The sequence below is a fragment of the Rhinolophus sinicus genome, linkage group LG05 (assembly GCF_036562045.2).
Source record: "Rhinolophus sinicus isolate RSC01 linkage group LG05, ASM3656204v1, whole genome shotgun sequence".
In the NCBI taxonomy this organism is placed as follows: Eukaryota; Metazoa; Chordata; class Mammalia; order Chiroptera; family Rhinolophidae; genus Rhinolophus; species Rhinolophus sinicus.
The window spans coordinates 183407588-183422238 of record NC_133755.1 but is presented as its reverse complement, the minus strand read 5'-3'; the positions used below and the strand labels follow the sequence as shown (position 1 = coordinate 183422238).

General features: G+C 49.5%; 1 protein-coding gene across 2 annotated transcripts in view; it reads right to left on the bottom strand.

Annotated features, from left to right (window-relative positions):
- Positions 1-5024: 5024 nt before the first annotated feature.
- SMOC2 (SPARC related modular calcium binding 2) overlaps positions 5025-14651 on the bottom strand; it is a 163372-nt gene continuing 153745 nt past the window's right edge. For both annotated transcript variants that reach the window (XM_074333859.1, XM_074333858.1), the window contains exons 11-13: positions 14076-14350; positions 8803-8840; positions 5025-6196 (exon numbers count right to left, since the gene is read on the bottom strand). In XM_074333859.1, the coding sequence (XP_074189960.1) occupies positions 6179-6196; positions 8803-8840; positions 14076-14350 (331 nt within the window). In that variant the 3' untranslated portion in view covers positions 5025-6178. The remainder of the gene's footprint in view (positions 6197-8802; positions 8841-14075; positions 14351-14651) is intronic.

Genomic DNA, 14651 nt, shown 5'->3' with positions numbered 1-14651 from the left:
CTGTGAGAAAATGCATTTCTGCCCGTTAAGCCCCTATCGGCGATGATCTGTGGCGGCCGAGCAGGCGACACAGAATCTAAGGTTAGAACAAGTACGTAATCAGGCACCCTGAGAACCCACGTCAGTGCATTGCAGTTTGGAAGGCGAGAGCAAAGCAAGGGGACCAACTGTGTCTGATTTAAGTGCCTGCGCACCTGAGGGCTTATCATGTGTGCGCGTGTGTGTACGCGCATGTGAGCTCACACCTGTCACATGTGGAAGACGGCTTTTCTGGAGGTCACTCAAATTTGTATGTGACAAAATCATCAGAGCAGAGGGAAAAGTCCTTTCTAACAGAAACAATTCTGACTTTCTGAGAATGTCACACATGCCACCGCTGTTTGAAAAGCCTATGCCTCCAGCTCTGAGGGGCTGTGGTCTCCTAGTCTCAGTCTCAGAAAACACACTGAGAAATTGGGGTGGGAGCCAAGGAAGTCAGCACTTCCTGGTTTTGAATATGTACAAAAACTGAGACACTAAGACATTAAAATTGTGTTATTTTGCTGTTTAAATGGAAATGTCTGACTCCTTAAGTAGACCTAAAATCCATGTGTAGACAACTGCTTCTGGACTAGTGGTATGGTGTCATGTTCACAAAGCACATGCCAAGCACCAGCTCATATGGACTTTTTGCATTTAATTGTCCACATAACTGCCTGGGCACCACAAGGATCAGAGAACGGGTGTCTGTGCCACGCGGACGGCCCCAGAGGCTGCCCCAGGAGCTCAGCCCTGGGTGCCGTTAGGTCCCGCCCTCTGTCAGGTGTGTTTGGACACTGACGCATGTCAGAAACTCTAATCCCACGGAAAGTGTCTCAGAAGCACCTGGAACATTTGGTGCATTCTCCTTTTCTGCCGTTTACCAAGCTGATGGATTTGACTCTGTGGTGGCTCTTTAAATGCCACCTGTGCGAGGATGCTGGCAGCCCAGAAACAGCCCACACCACTGGCGAGGGTCAGACAGCCAGGTCAGCCTGCTACCCTCTGGTCAGCCCAGACCTCTCACTAATAAGGAGTCCCCAGGCAGGACACGGAGAGTTACAGAGTCTTAACCTTGAGAAGAAGGATAACAGGTAAAGAGAAGAATTGGTTTGGTTTGGTTTCCGTTTTCAGCTGGGAGACCTGAGAGCAGAATGGGCAGATGGTGGGGATGCGAGGAGGTGACCCTGAGACGAGGCGGCAGGGGTGAAGTGGGGCGGGGTGATAGAGGCATGAAGAGGCAAGGACATTCCGGCACTTCCACTGAAACCTGGTCGCTGGTAATCCTGTGAGACACACACGAATGTTCTCATCTTCCAGGAAGGACACTGAAATCCAGACAGGCTAAATATCCCGCCCAATTTCACAAACTAATGGAACAGACCATCACACACTCCCTCGCCCAAATCCAGCAGCAGCAGCAGGAAAGACTGCCTTCTTGGTGGCAATGGCCTCGTTCGTTCATTAGCCTTCCACACACACGAGTGAACCCGGTACCGGCCACATCGCTGTTCTAGAAAAGTGGTTCCCACACCTCCCCTCTGGTGCCTGGTGCTGCATCCAAGATATAACGATTTTTACAGCAATGTTCTTCAGTCTTTCGTGCTGAAAAAAAAAAAGTAGAAGAACGTATCTTTTTGTTAAATGCTAAACACACACAGGTTTTGCAGAGCTCGCTTCTGTGGAGAATGAGGCATGGAGGCTGTGCTCCATCTTGATGAAATGCACACTGACTATGAAAAGGAAAGTCGTTCATGTAAATGAAACTTGGAAAGGAAGACCTTGTAACAATCCCAGCTGGTTACCTTTAGGGCGCTGAAAAGCCCCACAGATTAATATCCTCTGGCAGCAAGCCCAAAGGATTCTTATTTGATTATAAATTGGATGCATTTTCAATCAATAAAAGCATGTTCCGTTTGGAAGTGTTCTGTCCTGAGACAGTCACATGTGCTGAAAGCCAGGGGGACGCCCCACGCAGTCTCTGGACGCCTCTCCTGGCTGCTGTCCCAAGGGTTCACTGCCATCGTCCCCTGGGTGTACCCAGGACACTGTGTACACATTGCTGTACTAGAAAAGTGTCAAAAAAAATTTTATAACCACAAAAGAGAGAGACAGGCAGGAGCGCACCCTCTGCCTTACCAACACGACTCCCCTTTTGTCCTGGGCAGCAAATGTCCTCTGAAAAGTATGAAGCTACAGATGCAAAGGGGAGGTGTCGGTGGCCAATGAGATGTGAAAGAAGGGCTCTCGAAAGGGCTCAGGAATCTGAGACGCGTGAGATGTGCTGCCGTCAGCGGGCAGACACCCTTCACCTTTGCTCTGTGCTCCCTGGCATGTCTGTCACATCGGTGGGGACGTGCAAGCCTGGCTCCACAGAGGGCAGGATGCCCAAGGGGCCTCGGAGGTCGATGGTTCTGCTGGCTGGTTGTCTTCTCTTTCTTATAAATGAAGTCCATCCCCCAAGATGGACGCTCTGGGTAAAACCTCATCCCCTTTAGGGTTTTCTTGTTCCAGTCCTGCCAATCTTTAGCCCCAGACCCTGCATTCAGGATTTGGATTCAAGTTTCCCCTCCCTACACTCTTTTAGAGGATGGTTTGGAACCACCGGGTACAGAACAGCTGTGACACACACATGGCTGCACGCTGTCACCTGGGGAGTGCTTGGCATGTAAGCTTTCTGGATGCATCACCTCATTCTACTCACAGTAGCTCTGAGAAGCAGAAAAGAAAACCCGTCTGCAGATGGGAGGCTGAGCGTCTGCACAGGTCACGCCACCAGGCATGGCGACGCCCACAGTCTACTCGCATTCCACTCCTGTCTCTGCTTTCTGTGCTTGAGGCAGCCCACAGACACGCCTTCCCCTGCAGTTCGGGCAGGGGTCAGCAAGCAGCATCTGCACTCACATGTTGCCGTGGCAACGCGGGGGCAGCATGCCCTTCCCTGTCCATGACTTGCTCTGAACCATGTGATGGGCTCTGGCCAGTGGACGTGAGCAGACGGGTCACAAGCTGAGGCTTAAAATGTGCTTGTGAAGGCTGCCTTGTCACCCTGTGCTTCAGGCACAGCCATGCAGAGAACGTGCCAGACAGCCCCTACATCCTAAGCGGATGGGGCACTAGAGCACACCTGTGCCCAGCCAAGCCCGGATGGGGCTGACCAACCCCGTCAACACACAGGCTTGAACAAGAATAAACAAGCGTTGTTCAAAGCCATGGAGTCTGGAGGTGGCTAGTTACAGCCCTACAGTAAAAGATGGCTAGCATCACTATGTAGAATGAAGAAATACCAAAAATGTCTAAATAGCTAATTAGTCAAAAATGTTTTACACTTTTTGGTCTATGTGGTAATATGTGTTATTATGGAGAAAACCATCACCACCATCACCACCACCACCACCACCACCATCACCATCACCATCATCACCATCACCATCACCACCACCACCACCATCACCACCGTCACCACCATCACCACCATCACCACCATCATCACCACCATCATCATCATCACTATCGCCATGTCCATTTCCACCCTCGCCGTCATCACAAGCGCCTTAGTATAGTGCCACATACATCCTACTTTATTTCTGGAGCAGCTCTGTTGTTTGCATGACTTGGTTGTCCACTTGGCAGTTTATGATTATGTCACTCCTTTCTGCACATTGATTACAAAAAAGCTGACACCTTTCACCTTGGTAACTTAAAAAAAAAAGCTTGGTGTCACACTCATGGGAATGATTTATGAGCCGGTCAGTACACTTCTAAATAATCTCCAACTTGGAGATTTTTGACAAGGATGCAGGAGAACCTTTTTAAACATGAGAAGGAGGGTGAGGGAGGATTCGGGGAGGGAGGCATCTATCACTAGAAACAGCTGTGCCAGGTACGTAAGGGAAACAGATTTCTGCTTTAGATTTGCAGTCTTAATACTTTGCAATAAGAACCATCTGCTCCAGCCCGGGCGCACTGGCTCCCTGCCCACCGACTCCACGCCAGCCCTCCCACCCGCCTGCCTTTGTTCCAGGCCTTTCTGCCTCCTTGGACACTTTTCCTCTCCTACCTGACAGAACCCAAGCCCTGCCCCACCTCCCAGCGGTGCTTCCGCACAGCTGCCTTTCTTCCAACTCCATTTCCAGTATCTTCTTTACTGCACAATTGACATGCTATGGTTGAGTTTTACAAAGATGACTTTTCCGAATCGAGGAAAAATGTGCAGGAGGGGACTTAACAGGAAAGGGTCCCAGAGGAGGCGTGACCAGCTGAGAAGCTGCAGCAGTGCAGTGTGGCACGGTGACCGTGGCAGCACTGCCATGTGCTGTACCTGACAACAGCTAAGACAGCAGACCCTCAGCGTTCTCACCACTGGGAAGACAACATTTTTGTATCCGTTCTCTGTCATGGTGATCACGTCACAGCAGAAGTCAAGTCTTCTCAGCTGCACACAGTGCGACATGTCAATTACAGCAATAAAACTGGAAGAATAAGAAGAAAAAAGCCAGTGCGGTGGCCCAAGTGGAATGCACTGAGGGGCTCACCACGTATGGACACTGGGCCTGGGGAAGGAGAGTGGCCCCTGAAGTCTTCTCGCTGTGGGACTGGGGGAACAGCATCGCCTTTCATCACAGTGAGACCCTTCCTTGCTTCTCCTACATTCTGCCATGGCCCTGGCAGCATGGGAGGTTTCCACAGTGCTCGGTTGGCACTGACTGTTTCACACCATCAAGGCAAGTCCCCTGTGCTTCGTGCCAGGTCCCAAGCCCTTCACAATGAGCGCCCACCTTCACCCGCAGGTGTACACCACCCCAGCCCTGGTTCACAGAGCAGGAAACGGAAGCAGGAAAAGGTTTGGGAACTTGTGCAAAGTCACACCGCACCGGGGACCAGGGCCAGGATTCGAATGCAATGTCACACTGAGTCTGTGTCCTGGCCCCGCTGATGGCAGACACCCCTAAGATTGAGCAGCTATGAAACTCTGTGTTTAGCCGGAAAGAAAAGACCAAGGACAGTTTCGATAGCACATTTTATTTTAATCTAAGAAAAATGATTAAATTCAAAGTTCAGAAATATAAAAGGTTATCCGATAAATTTAGGGTCATAACTTTCTGAAGCAACGGTGACGCACACTTGAGCGGGTTTTGTGGCTCCAAAGTTTCAGTTTTCACTTTGCACAGTTTAAATACGTAAGAAGCCTCCTAAAATATCTTCATGCATATTCACAGAGATCATTTTACATGACATACGTGGGAAGATTTGGGGCCATGAGGGTTGTTTTCCAGCCAAAAGTCTATCCCAGGGGGCCACGCGCCGCTCTCGGCCCGGCCTCCAGGTGGCGCCATAGAGCCAGGCCGCTCGCTGGGGCTCCTAGTGGCCGCTGGCTGGGCCGGATCTGGGACTCACAGTGGGGCCTTGGGTTCCCGACCCTTCCCTCACAAGTGCCACTCGGGCGAACTTCCCACCGGCACGTCCTCATGCCATTGAGGCATTTGGAGAAGGATAAGGAGAAGCAGGGCACTGCCAGCCAACACCAACACCACCCAAGGCACAGCATATGCTGCTGTACCTTCTTTAAGGAAACCGTTGTCATTTGTTCAAGTGACACTTTACAGTGGGTCCCAGTGGCCACAGTAGGGTGGACAAGGCCAGGTGTAAGGGGAAACGGGGGTGGGGGTGGGGTGCCAGGATTCCACTCCTTTCTGACCTTCCAAGCAGTGTGAACAGCACGATGAGGACAGCAGGTGACAGTTCTACGGAATCATGAGGCTTCGACGCAACTCACGAAGGCTGCGAGTGCGGGCAGTTGGCATGTGTGGGAGGTGCTGGAGGGGAAGGCTCGGGGCTGGGGCTGGGGCTGGGGCAGGGCCTGCGGTTACGTGTGCGCCACCCCCAGAGGAGCCCAGGTCCCCTCAAAACGCAGCTGCACCAAGCACAGACCCCAAGGTCAAAAGAGGACACATACATTGTATGTGCTCAGTCTTCTGAAGCCAGCCCCGCCCTTTTCACAGATCAAAGCCGTCTGTTTAAATATCTCATTTCTACAGAGTGAATTTACATTTAAAGTACAAAGTGCAAATACTATGTGTTTTTGTTTCTGTTTTTTTAATTGCTTTTTGGTGAGGGAGCCTCCCACACGTCTAGGAACCGCCCTGGATGTGTCAGCCACTCAGCCTCGCTTCCTTGGCTGAAAAAGAAAAGACGAGAAAAGAGATGTCATTACGAAGTTCGTGTTCCTCATCGGTGAGGCGAAGGCTTGCCTTCCAGGAATGAGATAAACCTACCGCTGCCACCAGGGGACGGGCACTTTTTAAAACAGATGTGGGAAGAAAGCATGCTGGGCTGATCATTGGGGTGTGAGGATGAACATAGAACAGTGAAAGCATCCTGCACACATCTTCACTTCCAACACTTCCTCCTCAATGTCAGGACTGCCAGGAGAAATGTCCTCGGTGAGAAAATTAGCATCTACTCCTAACACTGTAAGCGGACTGCACGTCTAAGTGTTCAGCAGAAGCTCCCAGCAGCTCAGATTTGTCTGCAGAAACAATCCCAGGGACCTAAGGCAGCCTTCGGGTTTGACAAGCCGTTGCTGGGTTTTCCTTTTCATCCTTTGCAGTCACTACTCTACCTGGCTAAGAAACACAACTTGAAAAGTTTGCTTAAATTGTTTGAATTTTACATCTGACCAGCGATCCAAAGTCACTTCGAAGGAAAGGAAAAGCTATGTGCAATCTTCTAGATTTATTTTTCCAAGTGTGCCAATTCCTACTAGTCTGAGGGGCTCCATGCTTCTATTTCAGTAGCAATTAACTGTTAACGCCTGGGAGGTTTCTGGGGTGGCTTAGTCCCCAGTGAGCATGAGTTGGAGGTGACGGAAGAGCAAGGAAGGCATCTCTGCGTTAAGCTAATGACAAGTTTGCTCTAAGGAGTTGAGGAGAAAGGTCAGCCATTGATGTGAGAATCGGGGGAGGAGAAAGTGGACTAATGTGCAACTTATATCAACACCAGCTTCCCACTTCTGCTCTGGTCACTTCCGAAGCATGAGAGAAGCTAGAGAAGAAACCAGGTGACAGCTCACTGATTAAATTCTAGTTCCCGCATCCTCCCCTCTCTCCTTCATTACTAGTTCTAGCCTGTGGTTGTTCATATAGCGGAAGATTCTGGTGGTTGGTGCTCTTTTATTCTTCAGGGAAATATTTATGAACTTGTTATTTTAGCCAATGCAAACCACAGCTGGCTTATGCTAGAGACTTCACTCCAGGGTCGTCACTTGCAGGGACAGGCACTGCAATTGTGGCATGGAGGTCTGTACACTCTGTCACGCGGGGTGTCACGTGGGGTCTCTGCTCCCGCTCCCCACATAAGAACACAGGACATGGTGAGGCCAAAAACGAACACCCATGGAGCCATAGATAGGGGAGTCACTATATTCTTGCTGGCGGCTGGGTTGGAGACACAGGAAGCAGGAGCCACATGATCTGCAACCTGCCATCTGCTTCTCTGCCAACCAACCAACTCCACTTGCTGCCTGCAATGCGCTCTTGCTAGCTCAGCCACCATTCACTCCTAGCTCAGCCACGGCAGTTATATCAGAGGCCAATGGCTAACCAGTAACCGCTGATGGCTAACCAGTCACAGCTGATGGCCATCTACTACCGGAGCCAGCACCTTTCCTCGTAAGCCCGAGAGCCTAGAAACTGCTCTCTGGGACTCTGTCCCTACACACTCCCTCAGACATCACAGAAAGAGCTGGAGACAGTGCTCCAGTTTCTTTTCCTGGGAAAAAGCTGAGGTTCTGAATTGAGTGCGCCCCAGTGCCAATCATCACCATCATCTAATGAAAACAACCCTTGGCTGTCCTGGAGCTCAGCGGGGTAATTGCTTTCAGACCAACCCTGCTCTAAAGTGTAAGTGATTTGCGGTGGGATTTAAAAAGTTAAAACCATAAACATTTGCTAAACAAAAGAAAACCGTATCACACATCTTTCTAATGAAAAGGTTTTAAATGACATCCAAGGTGTGCGTTGGAGGTCTCCACTTAAAACCCACAGCAAATACAGGGCTTGCCTAAGGAAATGTCGACCTAACATCAAACACGTGAAGACAAAATAAATAACACATTGACGAGTGGTCCTAGGAAGGGAGGATTAGCCTGGCTTCCCGGCTGGGAGAAACGAGTCCGCTCATGTTTGCCTTCTGGAGAATGTTCTAGGCTTTGGCTGCGTTGTGCATGGGTGCTGGGCCGAGGTACGTGCCTCTGACTGCGCATGTAGAGGTGCAGACTCACAGACACAGAACGTGTTTATAAGCACAACAGCAGGAAACTGAAAATCCCTTTCGGAGGTGCACACGTGTCTCCTTAGGTTCCCTGATGACAAGGGCATATTCACCTGAAGGCCCAGAGGGTGTCCTGTCCCTCCAGCTCCTTAGTAAAATGTAAGAAACACAGTACAGATCTCTGGACAATGGTTTTAAAACAACCGTGTATTTCCACAGAACAAAAAGACGCAGACATTTTTCTAAAAATAATAAAATAATGGAAATTTCAAATACTGAAAAAAATTAAGGCCAAACCTTTGAGTTGATTATTTAACAAGTTAATTGTTCGTAGAATCTTGCAAGGCACTTTTGGGTGCATTCAGAGGGGAGTAGATAGGATATGTTACCTCTCCTGGATATTTTCGTCTTTTCTTGGAAGTTTCTTTATTTTCAAAATCTACAGGACCCTGAATTTTTATTGCCTATAACTAAACCAGCAAATTATTCAAGCTAAACTACAGATATACTCACCTGTCTATTAGAAGTGCTCTCAGCATTACCTTTAGGGGCTAGCATGGGAAAAAAAAAAGAAAAGATATTATTAAAAACTGCATACTCTCCATTTACTGAAAGGTTCTAGATAATTTTTTCAGCAAGGGATCAACATAATTTTAGGAAAGTGCCAACAACTGGCAAAGGTATTTACATGAGAAAAAGAGAGAGCATAGATTATGAATCGTGGATTGTAAAAGTCACGATGCAAACATTTTCTAACAAGGTAAACGCTCTAGTCCAACTTTAATGGTTTTTTTTTACCCCAAATCCCAAGGGTCTGTCCAGCAACTATGCAAACCTTTCTTCCATGTTTCTCAGACTTTCCTGGGAGGCTGGACTCAGTTGCTGGGAGTCTGGGACTGAGGCCCCGGCAGTGTGCCAACACCAGGTCTTTGAAATCTTTTGGTTTTATACTTAAATCATGAGAAATGAACATGTTTGGCTCAAAATAATTTTTCCCCAACCCTCAAGGGAAATGGAAGCTCCAGGGAGACGCACGCGCATGGTTTGTTTTGAGGCTTCACCTGGCACCTGGTGGGACGGCAGGTGGCTCAGAAGTTACCAGCACCATCTCAGGCACCTTCCTGGCCTGAGCGCAGCCTCTGCTCCCTGCAGAACCCACCCCCTAGGAATTCCTCAGCGCTCCTCCTGGGCACCTGTCAGCAGACCCCTCCCTGCGTGGGGGCTCCAGGATGGCCTCCCCCCTCCTCCCTGCCCACCCAAAGTCACCATCCCCCATGGCCGCAGGCCTCTCGCCTCCCACCCACTCTCTCTCACTGGCGGGCTCAGTCAGCCTCGTGGTTTCAAATAATATCTAATTCCTGATGGCTCCCAAGTCTGCGGGGTGGATCTCTCCTCAGTCAGACTCCCAGGTCCAGTGACACTGCCTCCATTTGGACTGGCAACAGGCAACACAAAGGAAACAGGGCCAAACTGACCTGCGTATCTTCCCACCGAAGCCTGCGTCCTCAACCGTCTTCCATTCCCAGCGTACAATCCATCACCCTACTCTAGAGCTTCCGGGGGCAAAGGACTGGTGTCACCCATCACTCCCCCTTCTCCTATGCCCCCATCTGATCTGACCTTCACAACCTATCCAGAGGCCAAGTCCAAACGCTTCCCCCCACCCCACTGCACCCAGGCCCATGTCACCACCTTCTCCCACGGACCCCGTGGTAACCCTCTTGCCACTGTCCCTGCTTCAGCCCGTCCCATCTGCAAACTCCATCAGCTCAGCAACCAGGGGTCCCTGTAAGATGAGTCAGAGCTCCTCACTCCTGCTCAAACCTCCCATGACCTCTGATGCAGAGCAGCCCCCCTCCCCCGCCGCTCCATGGTCTGGGCTCTGCCCACAGCGCTTCCCTGGCCTCTGCCACCTGCTCACGCCCCCCCTGCCCAACTTCTCTCCACTCAGTGCCCCACTGTCCCCCGGCAGGCTGCTCCCCACCCAATACCTGCATGGCTCCCACTGCCCCCCCTTGCCCCCACTGGAAGTTCACCTGTGGAGATGCCTTTCCTGCCCGTCCCTTCACTCAGATCTCAGCCCTCGCTCCCCTCTCTCCTCACCACCTCCACACGTCACATCCCACCAGATTTTTCTTATTTATCTTATTTCTTGCTTCCACACTAAAAGGTAAGCTCTGGAAGGATGTGGATTTTTGTCTGTGTTATTTACTGTTATTTTGCCAACGTTTAGAGCAGGGAGCACTCAATAAATACCTTTTGAACGAATCAATAGACAGAGGGCAGCATGTTTTTATCCCAATGGCTGACTGACTATTGACTGCTACGTACACGATAAAACAATGCTGAGTAAAGAGCAAAATCGTTCTATTTTTAACCCCCTTCTCTTTCTGTATTAAAGCAAACAGAATCACATTAGAAGTTGAAACACAAAGGTACTAAGTAAATTGCAAAAATAGTACATAAATAGTAGATAAATGGATTATTTTTTCAATCATAGGTGTGAATGATTCAAGTGTTGCGGTAACTGTAGCCGTTCTTTGCTTTGGCTGAAATGACTACTTTACTGAAAAAGTAGGCCCTGGGCCCAGTGGTTCGAATTTAAAGAATATTAGAGTGATACTTCGAATCTATTCTAAGCCAATTTGGCTATTCAAAAATTGCTGTGTTTTTCTTGGTTTCTTTTATGACAAATAGTCTCCCTGGTAATAGGAGGAAGCTACAGATTAAAGGCAAGTTACAATGAGAAATGTTCATATTCTTAAGTGTTAAGAAGAAAAAGAAAGCCTTGCAATATAGAAGAAGATAAATTTCATTAATGATTCCTGGAGGGATTTCATTCAAGGTACATACAGTAAGGAAAATCACTATTTAAAATATGTCAAGAGCAAGAAAATAACGCACTGTTAATTAATTATTTTCAGTGGAACAGAATGGACATTATCAAAATAAATAGGAAACAAAGCCACGTCCATTGAGAACACAGGGCTGAGACGAGGCCGTTTCCCAGGCACCTACCCTGCGCTCAGGAGCAGTTGGAGAGGTTACATCATGGGTGTCACATGATGCTGATTGTTTCCAGGTGACCTGGCAGACAACACTGTGGCTCTGAGGCAGTTTGCCCCCAAACAGTGTAGCTAATACGGCAATTTGGTTGAAAAAGATAAATTGGTCAAAATGGATATTTCCTAATTGCTGAGTTTCTGTGTAATGGTCACTTTGGAGACTCATGAGGGCATGATGTAATCTCTTGTGATTCTGTTTCTGGATTCTTCAGAAATATTTTATCTTTGACTTTATCGTTTCTTAATAGTTTTCAGTTGTTTTACTTTTTTGTATTTTTAATAGTCCAAATTTAGATCAAACTTTCCAATAATATGTCCTAGATGCAATCATTTGAATGCAAAATTTTGTGTAGCTGCTTAAAATAAGTGTGATTAGAAAGTAAATATATGATCTCATTTTGTAGTGAACATCGCAGTACAGAGATATATGCATGTACGTATGCGTAGAAATATTTTTTGGATAAATATGGAACTAGGTTTCACTATGTCTGAGAATAAAAAAGCCACATGTTATTTATGTTCTTTACTTGATTTCTTACATTTTTAGAATTAAAAAATGCATTGTGAAGTAGTGAGCAAACATAAAGGTAACAGTTTGGATATTTAGACAATCCCAACGAATCCTCCCTGAATATTCAGGTTTTCTGACTTCACTAATTCTAACTATACTGGGTGGGAAAAAAAGAACTGAAAATCAAATAAAATCGAATCAAACTGGTAATCAAATCAAATCAAAGTAGGAAAAAACTTAGAGAAATTCTGCAGGGAAAACGCAAGGGCTCCCGAATCAACTCGTTATGCATCCAAATTCCTGATGCTCATTTTTGACAAAATCGCCACTTCTAACAAATTCTAGCTTATGTTTTGGGGGAAGTGTCACATACTATCTTCCCCATTACTAATAAGACCACACAACTCAGACACCTCAGTTTCTGAGTTTGGGACCCAGAGAAGGTAACTGAAGAGTCTGCCGTCATTTAAATATTCCCAGTAAGTGACAATCACATAGGCAGAGACCACGTTGTCCCTTACTTGCCCCCTCCTCCCGGTAATGGGGTTGTACACTCCCTTCTCTCTCTATGCCCCGCATGGGGTGTGCAGACGTCCCTGCGTAGTTTTCAGGATTCGGCCAGTGAAGCTGAGAGGGTGGAGGACGCACCCCGTCACCTCCGGACACCTGCCTGACCGCGCACGTGCACGCATGGTCCCTGGGCCCTTGCACTCCACCGCCCTCCATGGCTTCTCCTCAGCTCAGGCCCCAGAGAGAGAACAAGGAGCTGCCCCAGTGGCAGCACCACGGCCCACGTGGCACGGTGCGAGAGCCGAAGGAAACGCATTCTGTCTATGCCCTTTCAGAGGCAGCACGAGCCCTGGCCGAGGCCGGTGACGTCCGACGCAGGCTACCAAGACATGTGGTAGCAGCATGTCCTCACAAGACCTTTCCCATCGCTGTCAGGACCCCGTGTCACCTCCACGTCCAAGGGTGGGCAGCACTGGCCCAGAACCCTTTCCTGCCCTCTCTTCTCAAGGGCGGCCCGCTCCGGCCTCAGCTGCCCACAGACACAGCCACACACCTGCATCTCCCCAACCACGGGGTCCTACGTCTACCCCCAAGCAGAGAGCGGAGGACAGGCCCACACCCAGGGCAAAGGTGAGGAAGTGTCCCACTGTGGGGAAATGTCAGCACCCTGCGTGAGCTCAAAGCGGGCGGCCCCAGATGTTTGCCACGGGTCTCCGTCCAGACATTTGCAGGACAACATGGAGTCCAGCCAGCTGCACAGACCCTGCTCAGGAGTCATCGAAACAAAGTAATGCTGCCAGGATTAACTTCTCACTCAGACAGTAGCACAAAACCTTTCACAGTTACACGGTCCTGCCTGGACCCAATTCAATGCAACAATGTTGAGTGACTATTATGACAAGTCTGGGGGACAGAGAAACAAATAGCACCATTGCCACCCCTCGCCTTCCAGAAACCATGGCCTACACGGGCAGCGAGGGTTCTTGTCACCTTGGAGGTGATAATACAGGAGGGACGTGAAGCGCTCAGTACACAGGGCTCCAGAATCTACCCTCAAGCGTGTTTTCTTTCTCAAATGTGCTACCAAAGGTGACACAGAGTAACTGATAAACAACCCTGCCGTGAGGGACCTCTGCACACCCTGGCCAGCACCACTGGTTGGCACAAATGAGAAAAGCAAGGCCCCACCCCAGGCTGAAGCGGCTTTCCCGGCACCTACTGGAGCAGCAGGCGAGCATGTCCCACATGTCCCCGCTGAGGATGTTTGGGACCAGCTCCCGAAGGTTTTCTCTCTGGGTGACAGGTGGTTAGTTAGGTGACACCCACATAGAACGATATACTCAACTTAGCAAGACAGCCATGGAGATAACCGGGTGGGTGGTGGAAGTGACCGCACTGCTTTTGGACTGGCCGAGTCCGTGTGCAGGGCTAGCAACCTAACGCCAGTGGGTCCCAGATTTTCATGTCAGACACTGGTAGGGAACAGTCGGCCTCATGCTGCCGACCCGAGGCTCGCCCAGCCCCCACCCCCTCCCAACTCTCTGCCTCTTGACCGAGCAGGTCACTAGGGCCACCATCACTTCTATGGGCAGACGGGATCTTTCCTGTCCCTTCTCCCTCAGACCACAGGGCAGCTACAAACTAGGGGCAGCCTGATGGCAGATTGCGGCAGCCGTGGGGCACTGCCCAGGGGTCCTTACTGTGTCGCTTGCGTGTGCTGGCTCTCCCCTCCTCCTTGGTCACCCCCAGGCAGCCCATTAGCTCGTGCACAGACAGGGACTTGTCATTATTTGCGTCACAGTACTCCACAAACTTCTTCACACACTTCTTGGGTTTCGATTTCTTCCGAAGGAACCTCTTGAAGGGCTTGATCTCCTTTTTGCCAATGTCCCCACTGGAATTTTTATCAAGCAGTTTGAAGTACCAGTGGACCACTCTCTCCTCCAGCGTGTGGCTGGGGTCGGGCTCAGAAAGCCTGGGAGAACACAGAGAAGAACACAGACGTCCTCAGGGACACCCTGCCAGCTGCCTCTGCCCGCGTCCATCCATCACTGCCCTCCCCCCCTCCCAGTGAGCGTCCCAGAAAGAACACCTAGCTCGTGGCTCTCACCATCCTGACACCTCAGCCTGCCTGGATTTGCCATTCGACGTAATGTTTATTTAACAATAAATTAGAGAAAGGGATTTAGTTTGCTTCAAAATCGCAATGACAGGGACTGTGTGTGCCGACCATGCATTTGGCACTGGCCACGCCCAGGGGAAAGCGCCCTTGACCC